We start from the raw sequence: 27,205 nt of genomic DNA on the forward strand, positions 1-27,205 counted from the left end.
CCTGCTCTTCACACTTCCAAGCGTGGCAATGCCACAGTTTCCCTAGGCAGCCTGTTGCAATGCTCGACCGTCCTCCTAGTCAAAAAGTTCCTTTTCTCCAAAATAAATGTCCCGTGCTGCAGCTTGAGGCCACGATGCAGGAGTTTGCATGCAAGTCTGGGGTTAGATGGGTGCTGCTATGTAGCTGCCACTGAAAATGTTGCTCTCAAACTCAGGTTGGAAATGCCGTGTCCTCTTTCTAAGACTATAAAAGCACAGGTTGGCTGGTACCCTAGCAAAGAGGAACAGGGTATGGTTTAGGTAGCTTTGCCTTGTTTGGATGTGCAAGATAGCACCTCTGAGCAAGTCCGCTTGTTAATGGCGTGTGGCATCTCAGTGCTCGAACCATTTGTGACTAGGTGATTGTGTATAAATTAATTATCCGATTCCTTTCAAAACTTGGCAGCTGCGCATCTGCTTAAGAAAAGGATCCTGTGCATGTAGTGCTACCTTCTGGCTACTGCCAGGTTGTCTGAGCAGCTCCCAGCTGCCCCAGAAAGGAGATTTTGTCTTCATTTTGCTAGCTCCTCTAGGTTTCACATGTGGAAATCTAAAGCGCTGATGGTGACTTGCTAATAAATCATCTTTCATCTTTCAGTCAGGCATGCATTGATTCATAGATGTTAGATGTTAGGGTCGGAAGGGACCTCAATAGATCATCAAGTCCGACCCCCAAAAGATTGATCAAAATCTTCTTGCTTTCAGGGATTTACGTTTCAACCACATCAAAGAGATCCAGCCTGGGGCCTTCAAGAGACTGAAAAACCTCAACACACTGTAAGTTGTCCCCCCTCTTAAGGGGCTTCCGGTTGTAATGCGGTCCTGTGCTTCTGAAAATGGGAAAATTGAGACCATCTAGGTTTTATAGGCACAGCCACCCATGGTTAAGTGCCAGCGTAACAGCCAGTTCCTTCATTTAGGAAGGCAATCGGGTACCTGATGCAGGAGAGACGTTTGAATGATATGAAGAGTAGGTAGCAGTAAGTGACTGCAGTGCTTATGTTATTAGTCCTTGTTATCACTTCATGAGCAGAGAAAAAAAGAAGTTAGATCCGAATACTCTGTTAAGCAATTGCATTGATGCAGGTATGAAGAGTAGAGCACCTAATACTCTTACTCCAAAGCTATCCTTGTCTGCTGTCCTATGTAGCAGGAGTCCTAATAGAAGACAATGTCCTCCCTATAGTCTGACCTCTGAATCTCTGCAGACCCCCTCGTGTCTTTGCATTTGAGAGCCCGCTGGTTGCTAATAACGCTCGACCTGCACACTTCATGCTGAGCTCACTTGGTTACAACGGTCGGGAATGGGGAGCTCCATTTTCTTTGCTCTTGGAGAAAACCCCTCTCTTTTCGAAGTCTGTAGTGGAGTTTCCTTCTGAATAATCCGCTAACAACCTTCTGCCTCAAACTAAAGGGACTTGTTAGACACCTTCGCTGTAAAAAATATGAGCTCATGGTGCACAAATGACATCGTGGCCAGGAATCTGCGTTTTTGTGTTTTTTTTATCCTGAGCCTACAAAGAGAGCCCTGATTTAGCTTTGCAGCCTGATTTTGAGAGGCCAAAACTCTGAGGGGGCAAAGTGAGGAAGGGAGGTGGCAGGAAGACACCAGGTAAGGTTTGTGGAGGTTGCCTGTATCCCTTGTGCATCTGGATGGAGCATCGAGAGCGCTCAAAATCCCAGCTTCTGTTTGCAAATACAACAGCAACCAGTTTGTCTGGGAGTCTATTAGGTGGTGGAAGCAGCTGTGCCCCAAGGTTGTGTTTTGCTTGTACGGCACAGTGTTGCACTGGAGTCTCTCTCCTGTTTTGGTGCACGAGTCCTCAGGCAGCTGTGGTGTTCGCTACCTGCTAAGGTTTCCCCCCCAGCTCTCAGTCATGTTTCCTTCACCCTCCAAATGGCTCAAGCTCTGCTTACAACTCCCAGCTTGATGCAGTTGGCCTGCAGGATATCAAACCCTGACAGCAGAGCTGATATCAGCTGAGTCAACAGACTGGAAGGAAACCCATGCTATGGGTGTCCCTGTAACTTGGGTATATTATATTGCAGCAACTCTGTCAGCTCTGCTTGAATGAGCCAATAACAACTCCCAAAGCACCAGACATGGTGATAGATCCATCTCTGCCTCTTTGCTTTAAAGTCAAATTGTAGTTGCATTTAGCTGCCTTGAAAGTGCAGACTCCCAATGCGACCTTGAAGTCAGGCATGATGAGAGCAGATCCTATCACAGTGATGACACATGGATTTGAATGCAGTGACGTTCAGCAGGTTGCATGCTGTGATCTCCTTGTGATTTGAGATTCAACCACGTTTAGGGTAAGACGGGGCACCTATTCTACAAGGCCAATAGTATGAAGCAGCCCTATGCAGGGATAGGAAAAAACAAAGCCAAAACAGATCTATTAATTTAGCCAACATCATGATGGACAAAGGTCTTTATCCAGGATACTGGGACAGGGGTTCATCCTCTTGCAGATATTTCTGGGGGGATGAGTGAGAATGGATCTAAAGGATAAATGCTGGTCAGGCTGCGGGGTGGATTCATATAGTGTCACTCTTCAAAGGGCTCAGATTGAGCGATAAGCGGAGCACAAATGCCTGGCTGGATAAACAGAGGTAGAAAGCCCTTAGCCAGGGGTATGTCTTATTGCAAAGACACCGATTTTATCTGTGCAGTGTGGCAATGTGCCTCCATCCAGACCTGCTGAACTCTGCTCTCTGACCCTAAAACTCTCCTGAGTTTTAAAAATATATATTTCCAAATGATGTCATGGTTTTGTGCTGCGGAGAGATGCTTGGCAAGGAGCAAGGCAGGACTGCCAAACTAGCTCGAGCTGAGCCCAAGTGAAATGAAGGCAGCTGGCAGACCTGTGCTTAGGCTTGTGTCCCACCTTTACCATGATAGGTTTGCATGTCTGTCATCTCCCTGTCGGGTGTGACTGGCCCCCAGCTGTGCAGTGTGGCTTAGCACGGTGCAGCTGCTTAAACAGCCAACAAATTAGTTAGTCTTGCTTAGGTTTTCACATTGCAATTCAGCACAGGTGATGGAGCAGGAAATGGGATTAATAGTAGTACTTCAAAAAGAGACAGTTTGCTATGGAGCCTCCTGAAAGTCTGCAGGTCTCCGCTGTCTGTCTCTGATATTTGTGCTGGAGTCCTGTACTAGTAATGAATTTGGACTTGGCAACCCTGCCTTAGGGTTATGAGGCATGCATGCATGCTCCTTAATACAGTTGCCTCGAGGCTTCCCATAGTATTTCCAGGGAGTGGCACAAGTGTCAAGACTGGAGGTATTTATGGCTACTGGCCATCCAATTCCTACCATAGCCTCTGTGCCTTCTGGTCTTAGAGAAATGGGACTGGAAGGGACCTCCAGAGGTCACATCTAGTCCAACCCCCTGTCTGAAGCAGGTTCATCCCTATCTAAACCATCCCATACGAAACTAGTGTCTAACCTCTTAGCAAAACGACACCGTCCACCCTGCCACAACACAACACAACACCCAAACCTGCCCCAGGTAAAGCAGAGGAACCACAGCAGCCAGCATCATGCTGCTGCCAAGGTTATAATATGTTCAAGAGATCTCAAGAAGAGGGCAATCTTGGATCCATAGTGCTTCTGGCCAGTTGCCATCACCTTCCTAATGATTTGGGGGTCCAAGGGGGTTTCATTTGCTAATTTAGCCTGCTTGGGAAGCTATGGATGCCAAGCACTGGGAAAGAGAAATGGCTTTGGAGGGAGCTTGTGGGTTCAGAATAAGTCCTTTTATTGTGGAAAGATCAGGGAAAGTGAAGGTTTTTGCCTCCACTTCAAGGCATAGCCCAGCATCCTTCCTCGGAGCTAGTTGGGAGGCTAGTCTATGAAGCCCTTTTTTAAATTAATCTCCAGAGTGTTTCTTGTATCTCGCTTGGGAACAGGCCGTTCCAAACCATTTTGTCAGTAAAAGGGAATTTCTGGCTGCGCATTGAAATAATACTTCAATACAAATTTAGTTTCTGCAGATAGGCATAACAAACAAGCCTGGCGTTGAGTAATGCAAGAATCTAGAGCTCTTGGTTCAGAGATGATTTGGGTTCAGAAGCCTTTTATTAGACCAACTAAGAAATCGCAATGTTTTTACATTTTATTTTATTTGGTTTAATAAAAGGTATCGTCTCTGAACCAAAAGCTCTACATCTTTGCATTTCTTTTTGTCTTGGACCAACACGGCTACCAAATACATCCCTGAAACATGGCTTCGAGTAAATATTTTTATGGCATTTCCCTCCTCTGCTTCTCGAACATGCCAGTGAATGAGAGGAGAAAAACAAACGGCATGCCCCCATGATAGGAGCACATGGGCTGTTGAATGGGGAGAAGGGCAGTGCACACCCACGTCCAAGATCACTCTTCTTGCATCATCAAAGAGCAATAGTACTATTGATTTTACAAACTGCTGCAAGAAGCATTGTCTTACAGTATCTTTCTATCTGTGCTTGGCAAATGAGGGAGGAAAAACCCTTTGGCCCGTCTTAGACATCGAGGGGTCTCATCTGCATTTCTCGAGCAGGAATAGGATCTATGTTGTTGGGGTCTCCACTTACATATTTTAGAGGCATATGGTGCAAAATTTACTGATGTGTTGTGGGCCTGACACTTGGCCTCTAGCTTGAAGAACTCAGAAGAGTAAATAGACTTTTTTCTTTCCTGCCATGGCCCTTCCCATCATCCCAGCCCATCTGCTCTGGCATATCTACTCTCAGTAGATTTGTTCATCCTTAGCTGGTGCTTGTTGGGAGCTTTCCACCCTCATTTGAAGGTGGTAGGAACTTGGGAGTTTTGCTAGTCACGTCAGTGGGGAGACTGGTGGAAAACCTGAGCTCCCTCATGCAAACGGGACTATGGTGCAGCTCTTACAGAGGCAGACGTGCCTGGAAATTGGGACTGTTTTAAATGCAACAGCTTGCAGAATAAACGCCTAAAATCTTTGCAGGACCGAGAAAAGTGGTCTTATATCCTAACTTTTCTCTGGAGGTAGCTTTCTTGACTGAAGACTTCCACTTCCTTGCATCATGTTGTGTATACCTTAGAAATGAGTATTTTCCCCCTCTGAAAATGAAGTGCTGCTATTCCACCCGCTCTTGTGTTTCCAAGGACCGTTGCAGCGTGGAAGGACCAGCAGAAGGATCTTTCTTTTTGATTCACTGCCTCTCACGTGCTTGGATCAGCTTTGCTTGTCAGGGGAAGAGGATGTGCTTTCAAAATTGAGGAAAAAATAAATCTTGCTTTTGAGTCTCTTCCAAAGCACAAGGAAGCCTTGAGATATTTCTGCTTCCAATGACTTTCTAAGCTCTCATCAGGCATCTAGAGGATTTTTTAAATGTATTTAAGGAATGGGCTTGCAGCCTCTTGCATCTGCTTCTCGCTCTGTGTGTGTGGCTTGTTTCCCGAGGGCTGGTGTTCGGTTTTGCTCGGGATGAATGATCCTGCTGGTGGAAGCTCTGCTTCTAGCAGATTTCCTCGTGGTTGATCCCCTGGAAACGGATGGGTTAACCTTTCAAAAATAGCAGCTGGGTTTGGTCATGGAAAGGGTTTCGTTTGTGGGATTGAGTCCAGGTTCAAATTTTTAGGATTACTGAATTAATTCCTAGAGGCTCCTTGTGCCAGGTGCTGTACAGAGCATTGGATAGGGACAAAGAGCCCAGCTGCGGGGAGTGAGCAAGGAGGTCGGATTTAGCCTTTGCTTACCACGGGTAAGAGGGGGCAGATGGCCGGTTACCAGAGGTCTTGCTCTCTTTTGGCTCAGTGCAAACTGACTGTTTGTCTGTGCCCAGGGTAGAAATGTCCCCACTTCAAAGGGAGCACACCACCCTGCAGCTGTCTGCCTGCCTGTGTGCAATGGGTGGTTGACGTCAGTCCCGTTGCTAGCAGACAGGTGCCGGCGGGCATGGAAATGGCATTGCAGCTGGCACGCGTTGCCATCCCATCTGGCGGTCTCAACTGAGGCCACGGATCAAGCAGCCCTGGGACCCAGAGGCCCGGCCATGCCCGGGGCTGGTCCTTCAAGCTGAGGGATGGCAGTCGGGTGGCAGGGGGAGGGATGCTTATGCTGCTGCTGCCTTTGCAGCATTTACTCTAGGAGAGCGAATAGATGGTGCTGTCTGCCTGGGCTGCTTTTGCCAGCACTCATTAGCAGCAGGGTTAATTGTTGAGCATTCAGGAGCTATTTTTTTTCTTTCAGCTTTGCTGGCACGAGAAACAGGCCATCTCAAGGACCTTATCGTTGCGGGGAGGTGGGGGGAGAAGCAGCTGCTTGGCCAGCGCCAGGGTGTTGAGCCTTGCTTCCAGCTGCAGGCAGAGGTTTCCCAGCGTCTCTCTGTAGTGACCTTCCACCCTTTCCTTTCTCTCTTGCTCTTGCTGCTGATTTATCTCAAGATCTCCTCTGTAGCTGGGGGCAGCTCCTGCAGAGACGACGAGCACGGTTTCTAAGACACCTCTGCAGCCAAGGAGCACGAGTCTCTCTGGCTTGCCCTGGGTTTTGGGTCCCAACATTGCTCACCCCCTCTGGAGATAGCTGCTTGCAAGAAGTGAGCTTTGCCCATTATTTTTTAGGCTCTACCAGCAGGGGTTGCCAACACCAGGGCCCTACTGAGAGATCTCTGAACCCTATTCCTACAAGCTACCCTGCAGGAGGCAATGGCTCTTGTGGGTTTTTTAAGAGCATAATTGCCAGAGAAGATCACCAGGGCAGGCAAAGAAAGAGCATGACTCTCTAACTTACTCGGGGTCCCATCCATGGAGAGCCTGGAGAATTGGGGCCTGGGTATTAGCCCAGTTTGAGCCATAGTGTTGCTAACTTCTTCCATCCTGTGGCTACTCCAAGAACGGCCGGTTTCTGCGCATCAGCAAACAGCACAAGCGAAAGGCTCAGAGAGGGGCAGTTCGGCAGGTAGGACGAATGGGTCAACTTTCTCTATTCAAGAGCTATTCATAAGCCATTGGTTCGGTTTCACCACTGTTAGGCTTGGCAGCAATCGCCGGCGAAATATCTCACGGCACCTAGACGCGTGCTTACCACGATTGCAGGCACCAGTTGGGTAGTGACCAAATGAAACACGCCTCTGTGGTCATTGGCACACGCATGGTTTTTTTACATGCATAATCATGGGGATTGCACATGCAAATCAGAGGCTCGTTGGCGGGAGCACGGTCATCCAGAGGTTTTGTATTGAAACCTTGCACCACGCTCGCTGACCTGAAATAGTCCTACGGGTCATTTCTAAATCGCCTTGTGCTGCTGGCCTGTGCTTGTTTTGCTATTCATTATTTTTCCACCTCTGCCTGGAAACCAATTGGATCCCAGGAGCATTTGTTTTATTACCATTATTTTTAGCTGGAGCAGTGACATGTTGATTTGCTCTGTGTTTATTACCACTGCTTTTTTCCGATGCAATGACACGTTCATTTGCTCTGTGTTTGTTCTGCTCTCATCGCTCTCAACCTGGGAGGTTTGCTCTCCAGCATTGACTCTTGTCCATGAGCGGGACACCAAACGCTTTTAAGAAGACAGATTGCAGCTTGGTGCTGCAGTGAAAGCCAGGGCACGTCTACACGTGGGTGTTAATGCTCATTAGCCTATTTTAATGCGCATTAAAGCATCACTTTTTAAAAGCTGTGCTATTTAGTTAATGGGCGTTAAAATAAGCTAATGCACATTAAGGGTCACTAAAAAAACATGCTTTTTAGTAAATGCTCATTAAGATAGGCTAAAGCACATTTTCCTAGTACCTCATAATGGCAATACTGGATTTAATGCGCATTAACAGAAGCACATTAATGCACATGTAGATACGCCCGTGGTGCCACAAGGCAAAGAAATGACATGGGGCTCAGTTTACGTTGGGCCTGATCCCATGTTAAGAGGCACTCGGTGCCTATCAGGATACAGCTGTAGTGGTCAATGCATTATAATCCAGTGAGCTTTGATCCGATGGTCCCTTCTGGGCTTAAACTCTCTACAACTGAAGAACTAAAGACAAGGTATAGGAATGTTATATTCATGTGTTATGCTTTCTCTCCTGGTTTTCAACAGGTTACTGAACAATAATTTGATCAAACAAATTGCAAGAAGGTCCTTTGAAGATCTGGAGAACTTGAAATACCTGTGAGTGCCTAACTTCTAACCCTAATAAGACCTAACAGCCTCTCTAACCACTAGCAATCAAGTACATGCTTTTGTAAGCTGCAAATGTGTAGATGCCATTGATACATTGCTGCTAATATTAATTGGAAAGCTCCAGCTGCATTTTTCCACTGTTTCTTTAATCTCCTGAAATGCACCAAATGGCAAAGTATCCTAGTGCTTAATGTGCTTCTGTTTCCTTCTCTCTCCAAAGCTACCTGTATAAAAATGAGATCCAGAGCATCCAACAGCATGCCTTCAAGGGGCTCCACTCTCTGGAGCAGCTGTAAGTACTGAAGAACGGTGGTGGCTTCTTATGTGATTCCTTTTAGAAAACTAAAGGGGGTCTGGTACCCGAATGGATGCGTGTGACCTTGGTCGGACTACAGCGACGTTGCATCAGGAGCTGCTCTGTTTGACTGGTTGATACCGAAGACTATTCCTATGTTTGGCTGCCTGTGTCCCCAAGAGATGCACCAGCTTCTGTAGACCTCTGGAGCATACTGTTACTCTGGCAGAGCTCCCCTTTCCATCCTCCACAGGCATTTAGCTTGTTCTGGAAAGTGATGGGAGAAGAGAGAGAGTTTCTAGAGTAGCATTAACCAGGGGGAACCAGCCCCTCCGGCATTGCAACTGCTTTGTGTCATTGGAGCAAGCCCCATGATGTAGCCTGTAGCTTGCATTTTGGATGAAGGATCTGTTTCTCTTTTATCCAAGCCAGGGTGCCCTTTGCTGACAATTGGACTGTTGTGCAAGTTGGAAAGCTCAAGTATTTATGGCAACCATCGACACTTGGGTGCATGCACAAATTAAAACCCCGGCTGTGTGGGTAAGGTTCTCCACAAAAGCCAAGGCCTTCTACCAAGCTGCATTTGTGAAGGAAGGAGTGTTGCATTCTGCTTTGCACCTGAATGACACTTCATCTTCCCATAAAAGCATTCCTGCTGCATCCCTAGGAAATGCAAATGGTTTCTCTGCACAAATGACTTGGGTTTCCAATTATCAGCACTTCAAACTCAAAAGGTGAATTAAGGAGGTCTTCCGAAGCATTCTCAAAAGTTGGACTATAGGTTTGCTGCTATCCAGGGCCATAATCTCTGGTGGGTGGATAGGTAGTTATATGAGCATGAGTGTGAGGATTAAGCTAGGGTTTGGGTTGTAGCCGTGTTGGTCTAAGGACATAGGCAGACAAGGTTCCTTGGGTGAATTTGATATCTTTTATTAGACCAACCCAAATGGTTGGAGAATAGTTATTAAGCAAGCTTTCGGGTTCAAAAACCCTTTGTCAGGCAGGATTAAGCTAGGCATTCAGAAAGTACTTGCCCAAGATGGAGGATATGAGACAAAGTGGGGAGTCCTTTCTAGTTCTCATGTCGCCACCTCTCACAAAGATTATAGAGTTGGAAGGTAACTGGTTATTTAGCAGTGCGAGGAAAAATAGGTTCCCGCTTGGTCTCTGTGGCTGACAGTAGTAAGTAAATATAGTTACAAGAGGAAATGTTCAACAGTCTTAATTATAGGTGTGCTGTTGAGCCCTGTCTAAAATATGCTTTCCTTCCCAACCAACTAAGCAAAGATAGAAACCGCGGGAGTGGGTGCTGCTCAGGCTGCATGGAGAGGGGCTGTTCGCAGAGGCGCACCGTTCTGGCCACAGTAACATTTGAACAATGAACAAACCAGACTTGATATCAGAAGGATGAAGGGGAAAGGAAAAAAACATGCATCACATCTGTTTCCAATCTCTGAAACAGGCTCTCTTCCAAGCAAATTAACCTTGCTCCAATCTTCTGGAGAAGCCAGCTTCTCAAGTAAAAGTAGAGCCTGATTGATGGACAGTATCAGATGCTTTCCTCAAAGTCCAAAGCCATGACAGCCCACATCTGAGACCTATTAAAACACTCAAGCCTGGCTCCATATTCCCTCCCTCCACACACACATACCCCCAGCCATGGATTGAGTCACGCTGCTTTAGTTTTCATTCTAATAACCAACCCTGTATAGCAAACCGTTCCTTTACAAATGAAACAGCCACCCACTGAGACCTTTTATTTCAAAGACCCATTGGATGCACTTGGGAACAACGTATGCTTGCAAACCTCAGACTGATCAGGGGATCCCCATGGCATCATATAACGGGAAGGTGCTCTTAAACCTTGAAGCTGTGAGAAGGACTTAGCTGAAAATCAGAGCAATGTCAATGATGTGAGTTGATGTACCAGTTAGAGAGAGGTGGGAGTATCTCATGGTGCTCTTGAGCATCATTGTCCATGATATGGGAGCGTACTACAACCCTGTATTACACGATACATTGGTGGATGTGATGTTGCAGCAGAACCAAAAATATTAGCCCAAGCAACTATATTTTCACAGACTGGGGCTACCAGACCATCTCTCGACTGGGAACCTCCTTGCTCGGTGTCTCCTGCGGTTGCTTAGAGATGGTTGGGGATGCTGTAGGCAGTAGGAGGGAAGCGGGGAAGCTGGCTGTATGCTTACAATCACTAGCTAAGCAGAGGACAGATGCAGACAACTCCACTGAAACACAGATTAGGATGGTCCCTTCCTGCAGCTAAGAGTATGGTGAGTTGGTGGTGATAGTGAAGTTCCTAGGACTGAGGGGAGAGCTTTGCAAATCTGACCTCCTGTGTGTTTCTTAGGCTTTTAGGGAAGGGGGATTAATAATTCACTAAAGTTTCTTGGAAGGGATAGAAAGGGCCAAGCCTTTTGAGTATGGGGTTACCATTTTTTCCAAAGCAAATTGCAACGACAACAGCCAAGGTTGTCTTCTGAGAATCTGTCCTACCTGCGTGGTGGCTGAAGGGTGAACACTGCAATTTATTCTCTTAAACAATTGCCATATAACACCACCCTTGTGCTTTTCTTTTTGTGACAGCTACCTCCATTTCAACAACCTGGAAACCTTGGAACCAGAGACCTTTAGTGACCTGCCCAAACTGGAACGACTGTAAGTAGAGACGACATGGGCATCTCTTGCTAAAGGTACTCATTGCTTCTCCTGATTTTTGGCCGTTGGATGAGATGCACCTTAGCTGATGGGCAAGGGGGTTTCTGTAGCTTTGATTTTGGGCTTCATATCCTGCTTCAGCTGCATGGAGCAAAGCTCCATCTTGAGCTGCAATGGAGAGCTGGGAAGGAGTTTCTCCAAATGAAGAGACTTTAAGTGCCTGCAGGGCAGAAAGGATAGCAGGATGTTATGGGATGGAAAGATCTCCTGGTTCTGTGCATCCTCTTGCGTAGGAAGCTGTAAGTCCATAGACAGTCCTATGTCAGCCAAGTGTTATTAGGATGCTGTTTTTTTATGCTGGCCTGCAGGTTACGATTAGTCACTCTTGGGCAGCTCGCATGAAAAGAAGGGGAGAAAATGTAGTTGGAGAAAAGGATAACAAGAAAAACATGTCTCATTCCTCAGGCTAGAGGCATCAATCCTTTTCCTCTCCCACTCCCCGGTGTACCTCAAAGCAATCACGCTGCAGCCAGAGCACGAGTGCGGGTGCAGCTTCATGCTCCGTGTTGAAATCGATAAGCCAGGTCTATGCCACCCACAAATAGACCGTATATCCGTATTGCACCAAAAGAAGCCAAGGGAGGGAGGGCAGAAGGCATCTAAACACGCCCTGAACTGTAGGAAAATCCAGACCTGGGTGCAGACATTGTGGCTAATTTTTATCTCTGTAATTGAGTGAACCAAAAAAATCCTGGATCTGCACATCAGGGGAGCTTTGTCCGGACCCAAACTGTAAGGTAGGCTGGATGTTAGTTCACGCTATTGCGCATCCACGTGCCGTACTGGTCCTCCGTTCCTTTCCTTGCTCCATTATTCAGTGCAGTTACTCCCAAATATCTATCATGGCCCTATAACAACTCCCAACAGAGGCATAGGAAGCTCGTTATTCCCACTCATGTGCATTCTAGTAATTAATTTCCTGCTCTTCGTTTCCTGGATGATGAAGTAAGAGTCTTAAGTGAGGTGCTGGGAGCCTGGAGCTGAGACTTTTGCCTTGATTTTTTTAATCTAGAAATCAGACAAAGAGATGATGTTTGGATTTATATGAGATCTGCAGTGGGGCTTGGGTTCAAGTGCACGTCAAGCCTAGGGGGAGGATTTGGGTTGAGAGTTGGTTGCGCCGAGTGACCCACAACCAAAATAGCCCTGAGGCATTCGACCCCCTTTCCTTTCTCAGATTGTGACGTGATTTGGCTCAGTTGTTTCAAACCCTGAGTTGCCCTTTCCACTACCCACCCCATCCTTGTTATTGCATATTCCACTGGGTTCGCTAGCAAATTAACAACACCCACACCAGTCCCCAGCAAGCGTTGAATGATCACGCGCACGCCGTAACCTCAGCCGTTCAGCTGGGTTCTGGTGACCCATCTCAACAATAATTCAGCTGAGCCTTGACCTAGGATGTTATTGTCTGTATAGGGTAAAGACTGAGTAATGCTTTGGCATTGATATTCTCATTACAGATTCTTGCACAACAACAGAATTTCCAAAATCCAGCCAGGATCCTTCTCTCAACTGGAATCCCTCAAACGCCTGTAAGGGAACAGCATTGCCTGCAAAGAGAGCTATTGTTTATCTTGTATCAAATGGTGCAGATCTTGGGACTGGCACGGCTGGCCAAGGGAGGTTGAAGTTAACACAGTTTGGACGCCAGTGCTATGACCACTGCACAGTTGTGGCCACACGCAAAATCAGGCTTAATGAGCCAGTCCTGCCGCATCGCGGCGTCTCAAATGCCTGCAGTATGTCCTATATCTTGCTGCAGGTCGGGGTCTAAACGCAACCATCGTAGAGCTCGGTCCAGCAAGATGCTCCTGGAACATGTTGCTCTCCTGGCAGGGCTTTGCGCCCGTGGGGACCTCATCCAAAGTCCAGTGAAGTCAGAGCAATGGCTCGTGTTGCTAGTCATTGTAGGCTCCTTCAGGGCCATACACCCAATGGAAGGAGAAATGATAGGAAGTGAAGTCTTGTAATATCTATTTTATGGAGACTGAAGTGCTTGCTCCAGAGCCAAAGCACGTGGTTCTCTTACAACAAAACGCACGCTCTGCTATGTGTTATTTTTTACTTAACCTGGCTGTCTCCAGGGCTCTCTTTGTTTCACTTAATAATCCTACTGAGCTTTGAGCTGGTCCTTTTTATGATCTCTGGCAATGAGCTGTGTGATAAGTTTGGACCAAAAGTGCAAGCCGAAGAATTTCTGGGGTTCTGCCACGGTTGCAAATGCTGAGAGAGGATCACGTTTCCCCACCGTAGCCTCCTCTCCGTTGGCTGCGAGCAGGAAAAGCTGCTGCTGGTCTTTCTAAAAAAAAAAGGGGAAATTTTACTCTAGCACAGGAGTTGAGCTGGGTATTTGCAAAATGTGGTGCGATTGGTTGTAGGAAACATCGTGCACATGTTTAATGAACTGTGTCGATTTTTTTTAAAGACCTTTAAAATGTGAAATTCAAGCTTTCTTCCACAGCCCAAAAGGGAATGGGGAATATAATCCCTTTATCTAGCACTGGCAAGAATAACCAGATCTGCAGAGAAGAAAGTACAGCATGAGCTCAAATGCTGTTCCTCCCTTTCCATAAAGGGTGGCTGGGCAATAAAACCTCCTTCTCTGCTCACTCTGGCACGGGCTTCACAACTGCTGGGTATTAGGGGCAGCTCCAGACACAATAGACGCCAAGGGATTCGTTCCACTGGTTTCAGTGGCTTTTGGTGAAGCCTCAAACCACCAAATAATCAGATTGCGGTTGCTCCTTCCCTATCGATTTGCATTTATAAGCTGCTGCATGTCTCTGCATGGCTTTACGGGAGCTTGCAAAACCCGTGATTGGAAATTATTATATCGCTAGAAGATTTGTGCCTGCATTCATGTTCCCATAAACAAATTGTGGATCCAAATATTAGTATCTGCCAGGAACATACCTGCTTTCTTTAACTTGGAGCTACATGAAATATCTACATATTAAGCAACAACATTTATTCAAATAATCGGGGTATAATTCAAAGTAACTGGCCCCGGGGGAGTAAGAACAGGATTTCTACCGTCTGCAGGTCAGAGCAGAGCCGCACAGAAATTGGAATTTTGATCTCGGGGGAAATTCTCGTGTTTCAGTGCTTTGTTTTTGTACTGAACTGAGCTCAAAAAGATTAAATTGGAGCTGGCTGGCAGGGTGGGGGAGAAGCCTTTTAGATTAAACAGTTTTCCATTGAAATTGAAATGCTTTGTTAGTACAGTTTAATGTTCAACTGACTGGAAACAAAGTGTTTTATATCACTCCAACAAACAGTATTTCGCTTGGGTTGGACCAGCCACTTCAGTTGTCCTGATGGTTGACAAAATCACAGCGTTGCATAGGAGAAATGTTTTTGATTTTTCCAGTGAGAAGTTACTCGGATGGAAAAACTCCCAACCATCGATTCCTGAATTAGATGTGTATTGCTGGCAGAGAAGCACTGGTAAAAACTGAAGGCTGGCTATTCAAAAGCTCCCTTACATAAAAGACCTTTGGGACAGAGAGGACTTCTGAAAATCACCCTTTTTCTGGGCTCCCTCTTCAAAGTCTGGTCCTTCGAGGTGTAGGCAAATGATTGTATATGCTAGAAAAGAAGGTGGGGAGGAGGATGGGAGATTTAATTGCACATGTGGCCTATGTCTCTCTAGGCGGCTGGACTCCAATGCTTTGCACTGCGATTGTGACTTGATGTGGCTGGCTGAACTGCTGAAGAAGTATGCCGAGCAAGGCAACATCCAGACCGCGGCTACCTGCGAGAGCCCTCGGGAGCTTCAGGGCCGGTCCATCACCACCCTGACAACTCAAGAATTGAACTGTGGTGAGCACCTTTTGCTTGCTTTCTCTATTCACCCTGCAAAAGCTCAGTGCTGAAGTGGGAGGGCTTACAATAAGTGAGAACAGACCTGAAACCATCTGCTTTCCATCCGCTCTCGTTGCGGCAGAGAGAGAGAGACGCTGAACAGCATCAAGTGACTTGATCCAAGTAACTTGCAGGGAAGAGGGCACCTCGAGCCAGAACCCAGGACCCTTTTGGTTCGTACTTCTTTTCTGTGGCCATGAGACCGATGGAGCTGGATGAAGCATGGGTCTCACCCATAAGCATCTTCTAGAAGTGGACAGCAATGGTCTCTGAAACCATTTCAGCCATGTTTTTAGGTTTCTCAGAGCCACCACATTACAATATATTAACTGCTAGCATGCCACCTCCCATCCTGGGTGCATATTAGTGCAATACTAGCGCTCCCCAGGAGCGCCTTGCCTTCAAAGGGAAAGAAGAGGACTATAGGTCCAGAAGGGCCCTCCTGAACCATCACGTCCAGTCTCTTGCACCATATTCCATTTTTGGATAGGAAACTAAGCTGAAAAATCAGGGGGGAAAAATAGATTTGGGACAGCCCAAACCAGAAATGTTTTAAGGTGTTTGGTGAAATGGGAGGGGGGGAAATCATTTGGTTTGACTCAAAATTCAGTCTTAACACTTGTTTTTCATGGTCTTAACCCTTTTGTTTGACCTTTTCTTTGGTTTTGGTTAATCTTTAAATCAAAGCGTGCTGTTGCAGAATAAAAAGTCAATCCATTTCACCATAAGAAAATGTCAACACGAAATAGGTCAGCATTTTCTAAACAAGCGATTTCATCTTGAAAATGTTCTAGTGAAATCATCTGCGGCTCTTTTCAAATGGCTTCTTCCTTTTCTTTTTCGGTTGAAACTATTTGCCAGATTTGACTCCAGTTCGCAAATAGTTTTGGTTTTGCTTGAAACTCCGTTCCGCCCCCTCTCCCCTCCAAATTAATGAACATGATCATACATACACATATGTATATACATATACATGTGTATATACATGTACATATACATTTTTTTTTAAGTTTGCAGCAAGTGTATGGTCCCGCTACCTAAAGAAACAATAACTGCAGTTCAAGTGATCTGAGTTCAGGTGCAGAGTCAAAGTATCTGGGAAACTAAATGAGCCATAATGTACAGCTTCTGACTTTTGAAAGGAGAATAGAATTAATTTTTATATATATATTTAATTGCAAGCTTTTGGGCATGAGTGGCCTTCTTCAGGCATAGGAGAAAAGATTATAAAAATGCTCCTGGGTAGAAATGACATGAGATCCTGTTGAGCATTCACTCGGGTAGCTTTAACTCCAGCAAAACTAAAGCATCCTTCTAAAATTCAGCATGCGCTGAACCCGGGGGTAGCGAGTGGAAACCCCCTGGAAGTGGCAAGGCTTATGACCATACATTGGGATACTTGCGTTAGAAAGGGAGGCTGGGATTTGAGCACTATGAGAGACTGAAATGGTAAAGGTGTTTTCCTTACCCTTCATCTCAAGTTTTGGCCCTTGGTTCTGCCCTTCAATCGGGCTTTCTTCCCATGCTATCTTTCAGAGAGCCCTCGCATTACCTCAGAGCCCCACGATGCCGACGTCATGTTGGGGAACACCGTGTACTTCACCTGCAGAGCAGAAGGCAACCCGAAGCCCGAGATCATCTGGCTGCACAACAAGTAAGCCTTGCACAATGCTCTGGGCTGGGAGAGAGTGATGGTCACAGGGCTTTCTGCTTGTACTGAGCCGCAAACTCTTCCGCTACTGCCTGCAAGGACAAAGTCCTCTCGCCCGGGGTAAAAAGTAAAAGTAGCTTCTTAACTGCATCTCACTTCAGTTCTTCCAGAGTTGTTTTTTTTTTTTCATGGCCCTGCAATTTAAGTGGTGTCTTCCTTCTCCAAGAGTTTATAATGCACTCATAAGTGTCCTCTGCAAGCACACAGCAATGGTCTGTGAAACCATTCCAGCAGTGGTTCGGGTTTCTCGCAGCCACCACGTTTGCAATTTCTTAACTGCTGGCATGCCACCTCCTAGCCCGGGTGCATATCGATGCGGTACTAGCACTCCATAGGGGCCTCCTGGGCCATCCCATCCAGTCTCTCGCACCATACTCCATTTGTGGAAGAGCTGCTGCATAGCAAGAAAGGGCTTGATGCTCTATCGTGTTGGGCCCAGCACCATGATGTGCAGTCGTGTCCGGTGCTGGAAAGCCACTGGGACATACTTGACCACCCAACATGCTTTGCTTCAGCAGCTGCCTGATCTGAATGAGACCCTGCCTTGCTATTTCACTAGCTCCTTTTCACTGGGAGTGTGCATTGGGCTTGAGCCACGGTCCTTTTGCAAGAATAACAGCTGTTGGCTTTACTGCCAGCACCAAAAGCCATAAAAGACTGTGTTGTAGGGAATGGCGTGATATCTCCCTGAAGAGAGGACGCTGTGATGGAAATGCTGGCAAGCTTCCAATGATAGGGGTGAGTGGGGTGGCACTTGTATACTTTTAACATCCTAGAAGTCGCTCTGATCCGTCTGTAACATTGACCGGGGGAATTAATAAATATCCATTAGGAGTGTTGCTCTGCACAGTGGACAGCTTGGGATGGAGAAGTTCCCTTAACCCAAGATGCTTTGCTGGGATTAATGGAATCCAGCTGTGGGACCTTCCACCTCTGGCTGGGCTCCAGGAGTTGCTGGTCAATGCAAGGAGAGATAATCCTGTGCAAATTCCAGGTCCTGGGATGGAATTTCCTGATTCGCTAGGATTTCACTCCTAGCTCTGTGCAACAGCCCTCCAGCCCTGCTGAAGTGAAGATGACTGCATGTTAATAACATGACACCCTGTGTTTAATCAGCAATGTATATTTAATATTATTTTTGTGTAGTGATGCCTACAAAGAAAGGTTAGGCTGCTAATGCACTGAGACCATTGCTTATCCTCCTGACATCAGTGTTGTTGAAATGTCTCCTTGTCGTTCTGTCTCATGCAAAGCGCTTATGCTGCACTTGCCTTTTTAGTTCTGTTCCTGTACAGCCCCTAGCACAGCCGAGCTCCCCCACGACCCGGGCTCCTGATAATAATACAAACCATGAAATAGTAGCGGTGTGAGCAATCGCTTCAATATTACTGCATGTGACTTGCCTGTAAGAGATCACCAAATGAATGCATCTGGGCCCATGTGGGGAAAAACCAGTAAATGAGTCTGCAACGTCATTTAATCCATTTGCATGGTGGTATATCACCTTGCAGTTTATTATTCAGCTGCTAGATGTTCCTGCATGCTGATGCGAGTTCCCAAAAGAGTGAGAACATTTCTACCCGAGTTGATTAGAAGGCTGGATGGTTGTCTGTGGTCTTTTGCCTAATTGAATGTCTCCGGATTTGGTAAATGCTGGTTGTGATTCCATATGTGACAACTAGCGATTAAAGGCAAGCAAACAAAAAACCAAAAAAAACCACCCTTATTGTCAATTATAAAGAGGTAGAGACTAATTTACGGAAATGCAAGATTAATCTCCCACATGCAAAACTCCCCAGAAATTTGATGTCGGTGCATAGGGGAAAGGTGACTCCTTTGGCTTTTCACTCCAAGCTTTGCCGCTTTGTGGTTGACTTTGTTTTTCAGTAACGAGATAGACATGAAAGACGACGGACGCCTGAACCTGCTGCAGGATGGGACCTTGATGATCCAAAATGCCAAGGAGTCTGACAAAGGCGTCTACCAGTGCAGGGCCAAGAATGTCGCAGGAGAGGTCAAGACGCAGGAAGTAGTTCTGCGCTATTTTGGCACCCCATGTAATTGAGCCTTACGTGGTTCTCAGTTGCTCTGCTTGTGAACCTGAGGGAGGGTTGGGAACGGAGTTAGATTTGGCTCCTCCTTTAGTTCTTCATCAGTCACGTCCCCCAGCCTCCGAACCATTTTTGCTGCCCTCCACTGGACTCTCTCCAATGTGTCCACATCCTTTCTTTAGCGGGGCTCAAAACTGGACACAGGACTCCAGATTGGGCCTCACCCGTGCTGAATAGAGGGAAGAATCACTTCCCTTGCCTTGCTGGCAACGCTTCTACCAATGCAGCCCAGGATGCCGGTAGCCTTTCTGGCAACAAGGGCACACTGCTGGCTCATATTCAGCTTATTGTCCCCTGTCACCCCCAGTAGTGCTTTTCTGCAGAGCTGCTGCCCAGCCTGTCACCCCCAGCCTGTCCCGGTGCATGGGATCACTCCCTCCTAAGTGCAGGACTTTGCACTTGTCCTTGTTGAACCTCATGAGATTTCTTTTGGCCCAGTACTACAATTCATCTAGGTCACTCTGAATCCTATCCCAACCCTCCAGTATGTCTCCTACTCCCCCCCAGCTTGGTGTCATCTGCCAACTTGCTGTGTGTGGACTCTATGCCATCTTCCAGGTGATTGATGGAGGGTGAGTGCTTCAGTCACGGAGGGAGGAAGGCATGATCTGTGCCACAGAGCGGCTTGGAAGGTCAAGGCTATTTGTTGGGTGACAATCCCCAGTTTTCTGTTGGCTATTTCTAGAAATCCCTATAGGGTGTCCATCACTTTCCAGACTGGGGTCCGCAGGAGATGGCAGAGTGGCTGGGGAGTCAGTGTATTAGTGGTGTGAAGGAAAGCTGGATGTGTGGAAGTGCACTCCGTCCTCAGGAGAAGTGTGCAACTAGCAAAACCCTGCGATTGTGGCATTCACCCCTGCGGGCATGATTTGATCGGTTTTGGGGGCTGTGCAAGAGGGGGCAGCCCCTTTCTGATACGTGTTGCTGACTTTCAGCTAAGCCCAGCTTTGTGATCCAGCCCCAGACCACGGAAGTGCTGGTTGGGGAAAGCGTCACCTTGGAGTGCGGGGTGTCCGGGCACCCTCCCCCTCGCATCAGCTGGACGCTGGGCTCGGGCTCCCCCCTGCCACGAGACTCCCGCTTCACCATCACCAGCTCCGGAGGGCTGTACATCCAGAACGTCACCTTTGCAGACCAGGGGCAGTACAACTGCAATGCCAGCAACATGGAAGGGGCCATTCAAGCGACAGCAAACATCATCGTGCAAGGTAAGGTGCCCAATGACCACCTGCATGGATAGCAAGCGCTGGCCGTGAGTTTAAGCCAATGTGTGAAGACTGGTTGCCTTCTCAATGGGCTGAGTCCTGTCCCCAGATCTCCCTGATTTTATGTATATATTAATATAGCAGGGAGATATTATTCTATTTATATATATATAAATAAAACCAGGGAGATCTGGGGACAGGACTCAGCCCATCGAGAAGGCAATCAAACACGCACGTGTACATGTAGACATACAAAAAAACTAGAACTCTCGGTTCCAAAATAATACTTTTTATTGGACCGACTGGGAAATTGCAAGAAAGTTTTCCTTTTTTGCAGTCTTTCAGGATCAAATTCCCTTCATCAGGCTCTACGAAAAGTATAGATGGTACAAGATTTCCTACTTTATAGGGATTTTTTACCATCTTGTACCATCTATACATTTCCCAGATGTACATTTCTTGTACATCTATGGTACAAATTGGTAAAAAATCCCTATAAAGTAGGGAATCTTGTACCATGTATACATTTCCCAGAGTCTGATGAAGGGACTTTGATCCTGAAAGCTTGCAGAAAAGGCCAGTTTTCTTGCGATTTCCCAATTGATCCAATAAAAGGTATCATTTTGGAACCAAGAGTTCTAGTTTTTTGTACGTCGTCTTGTCCCAGACCAGCACGGCTACCAAGTACGCTCCTTGTACGCGCCTGCACTTGTAATATTTGGTTTATTTTGGCACCCCGTGTGTGTGTATATGTGGTCTGTATACCTGTGTCACTGTTCTCACTATTCTTCAGATTCTCCCAGGTTCTTGGTCGTTCCCACGGATCAGACCGCAACCGAGGGGCAAAGCGTGGATTTCCCCTGCTCTGCCGAAGGCCGACCTCCCCCTGTTATTGCCTGGACGAGAGCAGGTACTTCCCCAGTATCACCATCTCTTGTAATTATCCCCTGCGCCCAGGCTGCGGTGAGGAAGTCCCTGCTCCGGACGTCCTGCTGCAGGGATGAGATGCCATGAAGAGGAAGCTGGCATCCAGCTGAGCTCAGAGTGGGGTGTCCTGGGGGGGATGTCTCATCCTGTGATGTCCTTTCAGCTGCTGCTTTGCTTGTGATGGAGCTGGCAGGTAATGCAGTGCTATTCCCAGCACTCCCTGGAGCTCGGGGCAGCCCTAATCCACTCCCTCCAGAGTGACTGGAATACCTAGGCTCCATGCAACAGCAAAACAGGCTGAGTCACTCTGTCAGATGACTTGGGAGTGGTGCAAATATATCCCATTGCATCTTGTGAGCAACTGGAGGGTGAGGGCTAAAATACTTGGCTTGTGGCCATAATACAATCCTCTGGGCTCTGGCAGGGGCAGGGATAATGGGAATACAAGAGCTGAGAGCAACCAAATCTAAAAGGAACCTCTTTTTTCAGGGTCAAGGAGACAGCTCAGCTTATTTAACCTGCAGGTACTGGTGTGGTCAGTCCTGGCAGGCTTCTTTTCCATTCAGTGGCTTCACTTGTAGCCATGATACCATAGTGCTGGCTTCACGCTCTGTATTTTTGCCCTGAATCTCCTGGGACTATGAGCTAGTGGTGGGTGGGGACCTGGGAGATGCATGGCTCATGAAATGAGATCATGGATGGTAATGTTAAGAGCAGGAGAGGACCAGTGATGCTCCCCCACATCAGTAATAACAGGATGCAGGAAGGGGGAGCCTGGATGCTCTCAGCCTTCGCATCTTCATCAGAGGTGTTAGGGCAAGCCCTGCCCTAACATCCCCCCGACCTGCAGCCTGCTTCAGTCTCTTGTCTGATGAGAAAAAAATGAGTCTATACTGCAATGCACTATAGTACTTGGTCATGATGACCTGGCTTGTTCCTCAGGGGGGAGGTGGTTCAAAAAGAGAACCAGTTTTGCCTCTGACACATGAACAATATTTCTCTCCTGCTTTTGCAACCCTACGCGAGGCCAGCAGGCAGTGGCGAACTCCTGAAGTTGTGATGTGTTGGCTTCTCTGAGCTGATCCTGGCCAGGAGCCGGTAATCCTTGGTCCGCCAGCCTCCACACTTCCTCATGCTTCCCAAAGACATAATTAATGGTTAAGAGCTGGGAAGCATTCATCCCTGGTACTTCAGCGTCTTAGCAGCTACCATTGAACTTGGGCAGATCAGCTGAATTATCCTTCAGCAACATATTCCCCATCCCCTTCAGCCTTTCCCAGCTTCTCAGTTTGCCTTAAGCCATGTGTAACAGCGTGAGAGTGATTCCACTTCAATTCAAAAGTAAATCTGGGGAAAAAAAATCACTCGGTTTGACCCAACAAAGAATATTTTCAAATTTTGCAGCGAATCCTAAAGTAAAAACTTGTTTTGGGGTCGAACAATTTTTTTTTTCATTTGATTTTGCCTGTTTCAATGTTTTGAAGGGTTTTTAATGTGGTTGCCATGGAAATATTTTCATCCTAAAAGTTAAAACATTTAGTTTTTAAAAGAAACTAAACTTTCCAGGTTTGGGGGGGGGGGGGGGGAAGGGGGTGTTGTTTTTGAACAATTTGGTGAAATTGGTTTGAATTCAGAAAAAAAATGTGGGTATTGGCAAATCTGCTTTTTATTGCCACTGAAAAGTTTTGTGTGACTCCCCCACTAATCCCCTCTGCTCAAGTCTGTTCATACTCCTGGAGGGAAGTTAGGAAGGACCTGGAGGGTGAGAATAGCATCCTTGCTTGGTCTTGCTCGTGGCATTTCAGGATGTTCAATGGGTGGGATCGAGCTCTAGACCATGCCACAGCCATCTCCAATGTCAGGGAACATAACAACTTGCTTCCTTAGCGAATGGTTTTGCTGTCGCCCTCAGGCGGACCATTGCCGAGTGACCGGCGGCACAGCATCCTCTCCACTGGCACCTTGCGTGTAGTGAGGGTAGCCTTGCACGACCAAGGCCAGTATGAATGCCATGCCATCAGCGCCATCGGTGTGAGGAGTCTCCCTGTGCATCTGTGGGTGATGCCACGAGGTAGGACGGTGCAGGAGGTACCGGTGGGCAAACAGGTTTCATTTGCTTTACAGTGTGTTGGATGTTGTCCGGTCTGAGGGGGGTGGTCCTGCAAGGTGGATTCCTTCTTTGTATCTGGATCATGGTAATATTCCTTAGAAGATGGAAAAAAATGCAGGGAGTTATAGAAAATGAGGGTGGGGAGGGAGCTCAGGAGGTCACATCTAGTCCAAACCCCTGCTCCAAGTAGGACCCTCCTCAACTACATCGTCTCAACCAGGCCTTTGTCTACCCGGGTCTTAGAAACCTCCAGAGATGGAAATGCCACCACCTCTCTGGGTAACCTGCTCCAGGTCTTCACCACCCTCCTAGCGAGAAAATTCTTCCTAATATCTAACCTAAATTTCCCTTGCTGCAACTGGAGCCCATTGCTCCTTGTTCTGCCATCTGCCCCCACTGAGAACAGCCCAGCTCCATCCTCTTTGCAACCCTCTTCATGCAGTTGAAGGACACTATTAAATCCCCCTTGGTCTTCTCGTCTCCAAACTCAATCAGCCCAGGTCCTTCAGCCTCTCCTCGCAAGTCATGTCCCCCATCCCCCAAACCATTTTAGTTGCCCTTCACTGGACTCCCTCCAATTTGTCCACATCCTTTCACCTTGTCAGAGTTTGTAAAGCAGTGTCAATCCTCAGAGGCCAAAGCTGTTTTTTTTTTTCAGTTGCATCAGCTGAAAATTTGGCATGCAACATAGGAAGAACAAACCAGCTCCCCAACCACAGGCTGTGACCATCGTAGGAGGCTGCACTCCTACATAACACAGGCTAGAGTCCCTCCTTCATTAACTTCTGTACCAAACCTATAACTCCAGTTGGAGCTGTCGCCTCTCCCTTGGAAATTCTTGTATTATGAACCCCTGTTGATGTGGGGATCTTGCATGTACCCAGGGATTTCCAGAGCGGAGATGACAGCACAAGATCAATTGTGAAATGTAATTTAGGTAGGAATCACTAATGAGACCAAGGAAATAGATGCTACTTAATCTGATGGTGGAAGCAGTCTGGGAATCCCAACTCCCCCCTTGTGAGAAGTTACAGACTCAAACCAATTTGACCCTAACCAAACAGCAGCTTGTTGGTTTTTTTCCACCCCCGTATTTCTTCCTCCTATGCAGTGGTCCCCGTGTTTCTTCATCGCCCCCAAGATGTGGAGGCAGAGACTGGACAGGATGTTGTGATCATCTGTGCTGCCCGCGGGGATCCACGGCCCACCATCACCTGGGTCAAAGTAGGAAAACTCATCCTTTCACCATCACCAACAACATTGTGGCTAGACCCTTTCATGCCATGGTTATCTCATGCTGCCACTGTTTCAAACAAGCTTTACTGCATCGAAGGAAATGCAATAAAGTCATAACGAACAAGGATTTTTTTTAATTGTTCAGAACCTAGATTTTTGTCCTCCAAGTTGGGCTTGTTTGCAAAGTGGCTTTCCTTTTTCCTCCAAGGGCGTAATGTGAGCTACCAACCTCTCCATATATTAGTTGGCCATGACCCAAAGACCAGGATAGTTCTAATACAGGACAATTTGTCCTTGTTTTCAGGGATTCCCACTGGTGGGAATCAAATGTGCTACCTAACTTAGTTCTGGATCTGACGAGGCAAACTAAAACACCCAAGGCAATATCAGGCAGCAAAGAGGAGGGTTGGCTGTAGCCGGAAAAGAAAAATATTTAGTTTTTCATTAGATCAGGAGCCCTTTGGGAGGCACATTATCGTTCCCCTCTGACACCACATTGCACTGCAGTCCTGGTTGAGATCTACAGCATAATATGAAGACTAACCTACCTGAACTCAGCCAGAAGTAGAACAAAACCACAGGAGAGAGTGTGTGAAACACTCAGTAGCCTGAAAAAGCTCTCTCAGGCCTATAGTTTTAGACACGAGTGGACCTTGGGAGCCAAGGAAAGTAAGGAAATCTCTGTATCAGTTCAAATAGGAAACAAACCTTCTCTTATAACAGCTTAGGTTTTGCTCTACAGTCGAATCGAGGCACTGCAGTCAAAGACGAGCTTTTTGTATTGGGTGCTGCACAGATAAATGATAGATAGGAATTTCTAGGGTTAAGTGTCCTCGTTAAGATTGCCAAGGATTTTCCAGGCCTATAATGAGTTCATTGTGGTCAGTCCAGAGTTGCACCAGTGCGTGTGAGATGGTAACGGCCCTTGCAGGCCTTTACCTTTGGCCAGAAGACCCCAGACTCCAAAGAGAAGGGTGTCTCCCATCCCCTTGATTGTATTGTAAATATTAGTCATAAAGACCTTTGAGATCTCCTGATAAAGTGCTACAGAGGGAGGTGCATGTTAGCTACTGAAGGCAAATGGATGCATTGAAAAAGAACGACTTGTTCCTTCCAGTTAAAGAAAGGCACTTGGAAATGTCACTGGAGAGCACCCTGAAAGCTTCGATCCTGGCAACAAGTCTGAAATGTAGTTGTTTGGCTTAAAATAATAATGTGGTGACTTTAAGCCTTCCAAGTCATGCTAGCTGAATATTTGGGGTTCATGGTACTGTACTCCAGGCCTTTCCCAGGCTGCAGCCTGTTGAGGGAGAAGCTGTTCCTCTCGAGGTTCAGCAATGCTTCAACTTCTGTTTCTTCAGCTGGGCTCAGTTTCTCTCCAGAGGACAAAGAGGTGAAGAGCGATGAATGAATGAATGAAGTGCGGATGACGACGTGCAAGAGGGGCAGTGGGGAGGATTGCTGTATGTGTGAATAGGGAGGAGACATGCTTCGGGATGGCTAGGGAAAGATAGTGTTTGGGCTTTCGGATTTCTCTGCCCCTCCTTTGCTACGCTGCACAGAACGATGCTAACATCTGGTGGCTGTGCCGGTTAATCCCAGCTGGGCCTGTGTTTCTTGGATAAGCCCAATATAAAGCTGACGGGATGCTTTCCAAACACTGAAATTTCTTCCTTTTTTATGTATTTATTTTTTTCATGGTGTGCAATGTAGGAGGGCATTCAGATCACAGACAGCGGCAAATTCCACATGAGCCAAGATGGGACACTTTCCATTCGAGACCTGGGGGTGGCTGATCAGGGCAGATATGAATGCATTGCCAGGAATCCCTTTGGGTTCACCTCCAGCACCATGCAGCTGACCATCACGGGTAGAGCATCTCCTTTTCCTCCATGATCTTGTCTTTAGTCTTGAAGTCAGAGAATATATGGGCGCTTGTACATGATATGTAGTATTTACATACATGGGATGAAAAATCACCGTGTCACTAGGTTAGTTGCATGAACAAATACATGTTGATGATTACTTTTCTTTTCATGGTAGATTTTGCTTTATCATAGCAGAGGCGCAAGCTAGGCTGATGCCTGCTCCTTTCAGAGGATAATTCTGTCACCCATAAGAACAGGGGGCTGGGACAAGCTTCTTAGCCTAGACCACTGAATTCAGTCCTTTCCTTCAGCTTGCAGAGGGGTCAGTTGGACATAAAGGGCATGTCTACATGAGATGCGAATGGCTCAGTAGACTAATTCTACTGCGCATTAGCATGGCACAAAAAACCTGTGCTAATGCACAGTAGAATTAGTCTACTGTGCATTAGCATCACTTAAAGAGCATGCACCAGCACTACTGTGCAGTAGCACCGATTACACCACATTTAGTTGGTGCCTGTCATTACAGGTACTAAACTAAATGCACCGTAATGACGGCACGCATGCACGTGTAGATAAGCCCAAAAAACGGAAGAATGAGAACGACGTTGCCAGTAGAATGGCAGCGTTTAAATCATTTGCTTCTATTCCTAGTCCTTTGCGGGGATTATTCTTTGGGAGAGATTCAGAAAAAATATTATTTCAGTTGGCACAGAGCAGAGATTGGCCACCAAACCAAAAAAAATAAATCATTTGCTTCCCAAAGCTCTACTCGCATGTAGAGATGCTGTCATCCTGCTCCACGAGGCTTTTCCAATAAAAGTTGATTCTTTCCAATGAAGGTTTCTGCCAGTTACCTTCTTCCCTAGAAGATCTGTGGAAAGTGATTGTGAGTGCAGAATAAGCTCGACTAAAATGCATTTGCTTGTTTTATTCAAGCACAT

General features: G+C 46.8%; 1 protein-coding gene across 3 annotated transcripts in view; it reads left to right on the forward strand.

The window, feature by feature from the left end:
- The window catches only part of LOC102558716 (peroxidasin), a 48,699-nt gene that overhangs the window by 13,161 nt on the left and 8,333 nt on the right, over positions 1-27,205 (forward strand). For all 3 annotated transcript variants that reach the window (XM_019495220.2, XM_014609754.3, XM_019495221.2), the window contains exons 2-14: positions 745-816; positions 8,112-8,183; positions 8,416-8,487; positions 11,095-11,166; positions 12,690-12,761; positions 14,882-15,051; positions 16,630-16,747; positions 18,692-18,861; positions 19,851-20,123; positions 20,914-21,030; positions 22,960-23,118; positions 24,269-24,381; positions 26,107-26,263. In XM_019495220.2, the coding sequence (XP_019350765.1) occupies positions 745-816; positions 8,112-8,183; positions 8,416-8,487; positions 11,095-11,166; positions 12,690-12,761; positions 14,882-15,051; positions 16,630-16,747; positions 18,692-18,861; positions 19,851-20,123; positions 20,914-21,030; positions 22,960-23,118; positions 24,269-24,381; positions 26,107-26,263 (1,637 nt within the window). The remainder of the gene's footprint in view (positions 1-744; positions 817-8,111; positions 8,184-8,415; positions 8,488-11,094; positions 11,167-12,689; positions 12,762-14,881; positions 15,052-16,629; positions 16,748-18,691; positions 18,862-19,850; positions 20,124-20,913; positions 21,031-22,959; positions 23,119-24,268; positions 24,382-26,106; positions 26,264-27,205) is intronic.

Source organism: Alligator mississippiensis, chromosome 9, assembly GCF_030867095.1.
Source record: "Alligator mississippiensis isolate rAllMis1 chromosome 9, rAllMis1, whole genome shotgun sequence".
NCBI classification, from domain to species: domain Eukaryota; kingdom Metazoa; phylum Chordata; order Crocodylia; family Alligatoridae; genus Alligator; species Alligator mississippiensis.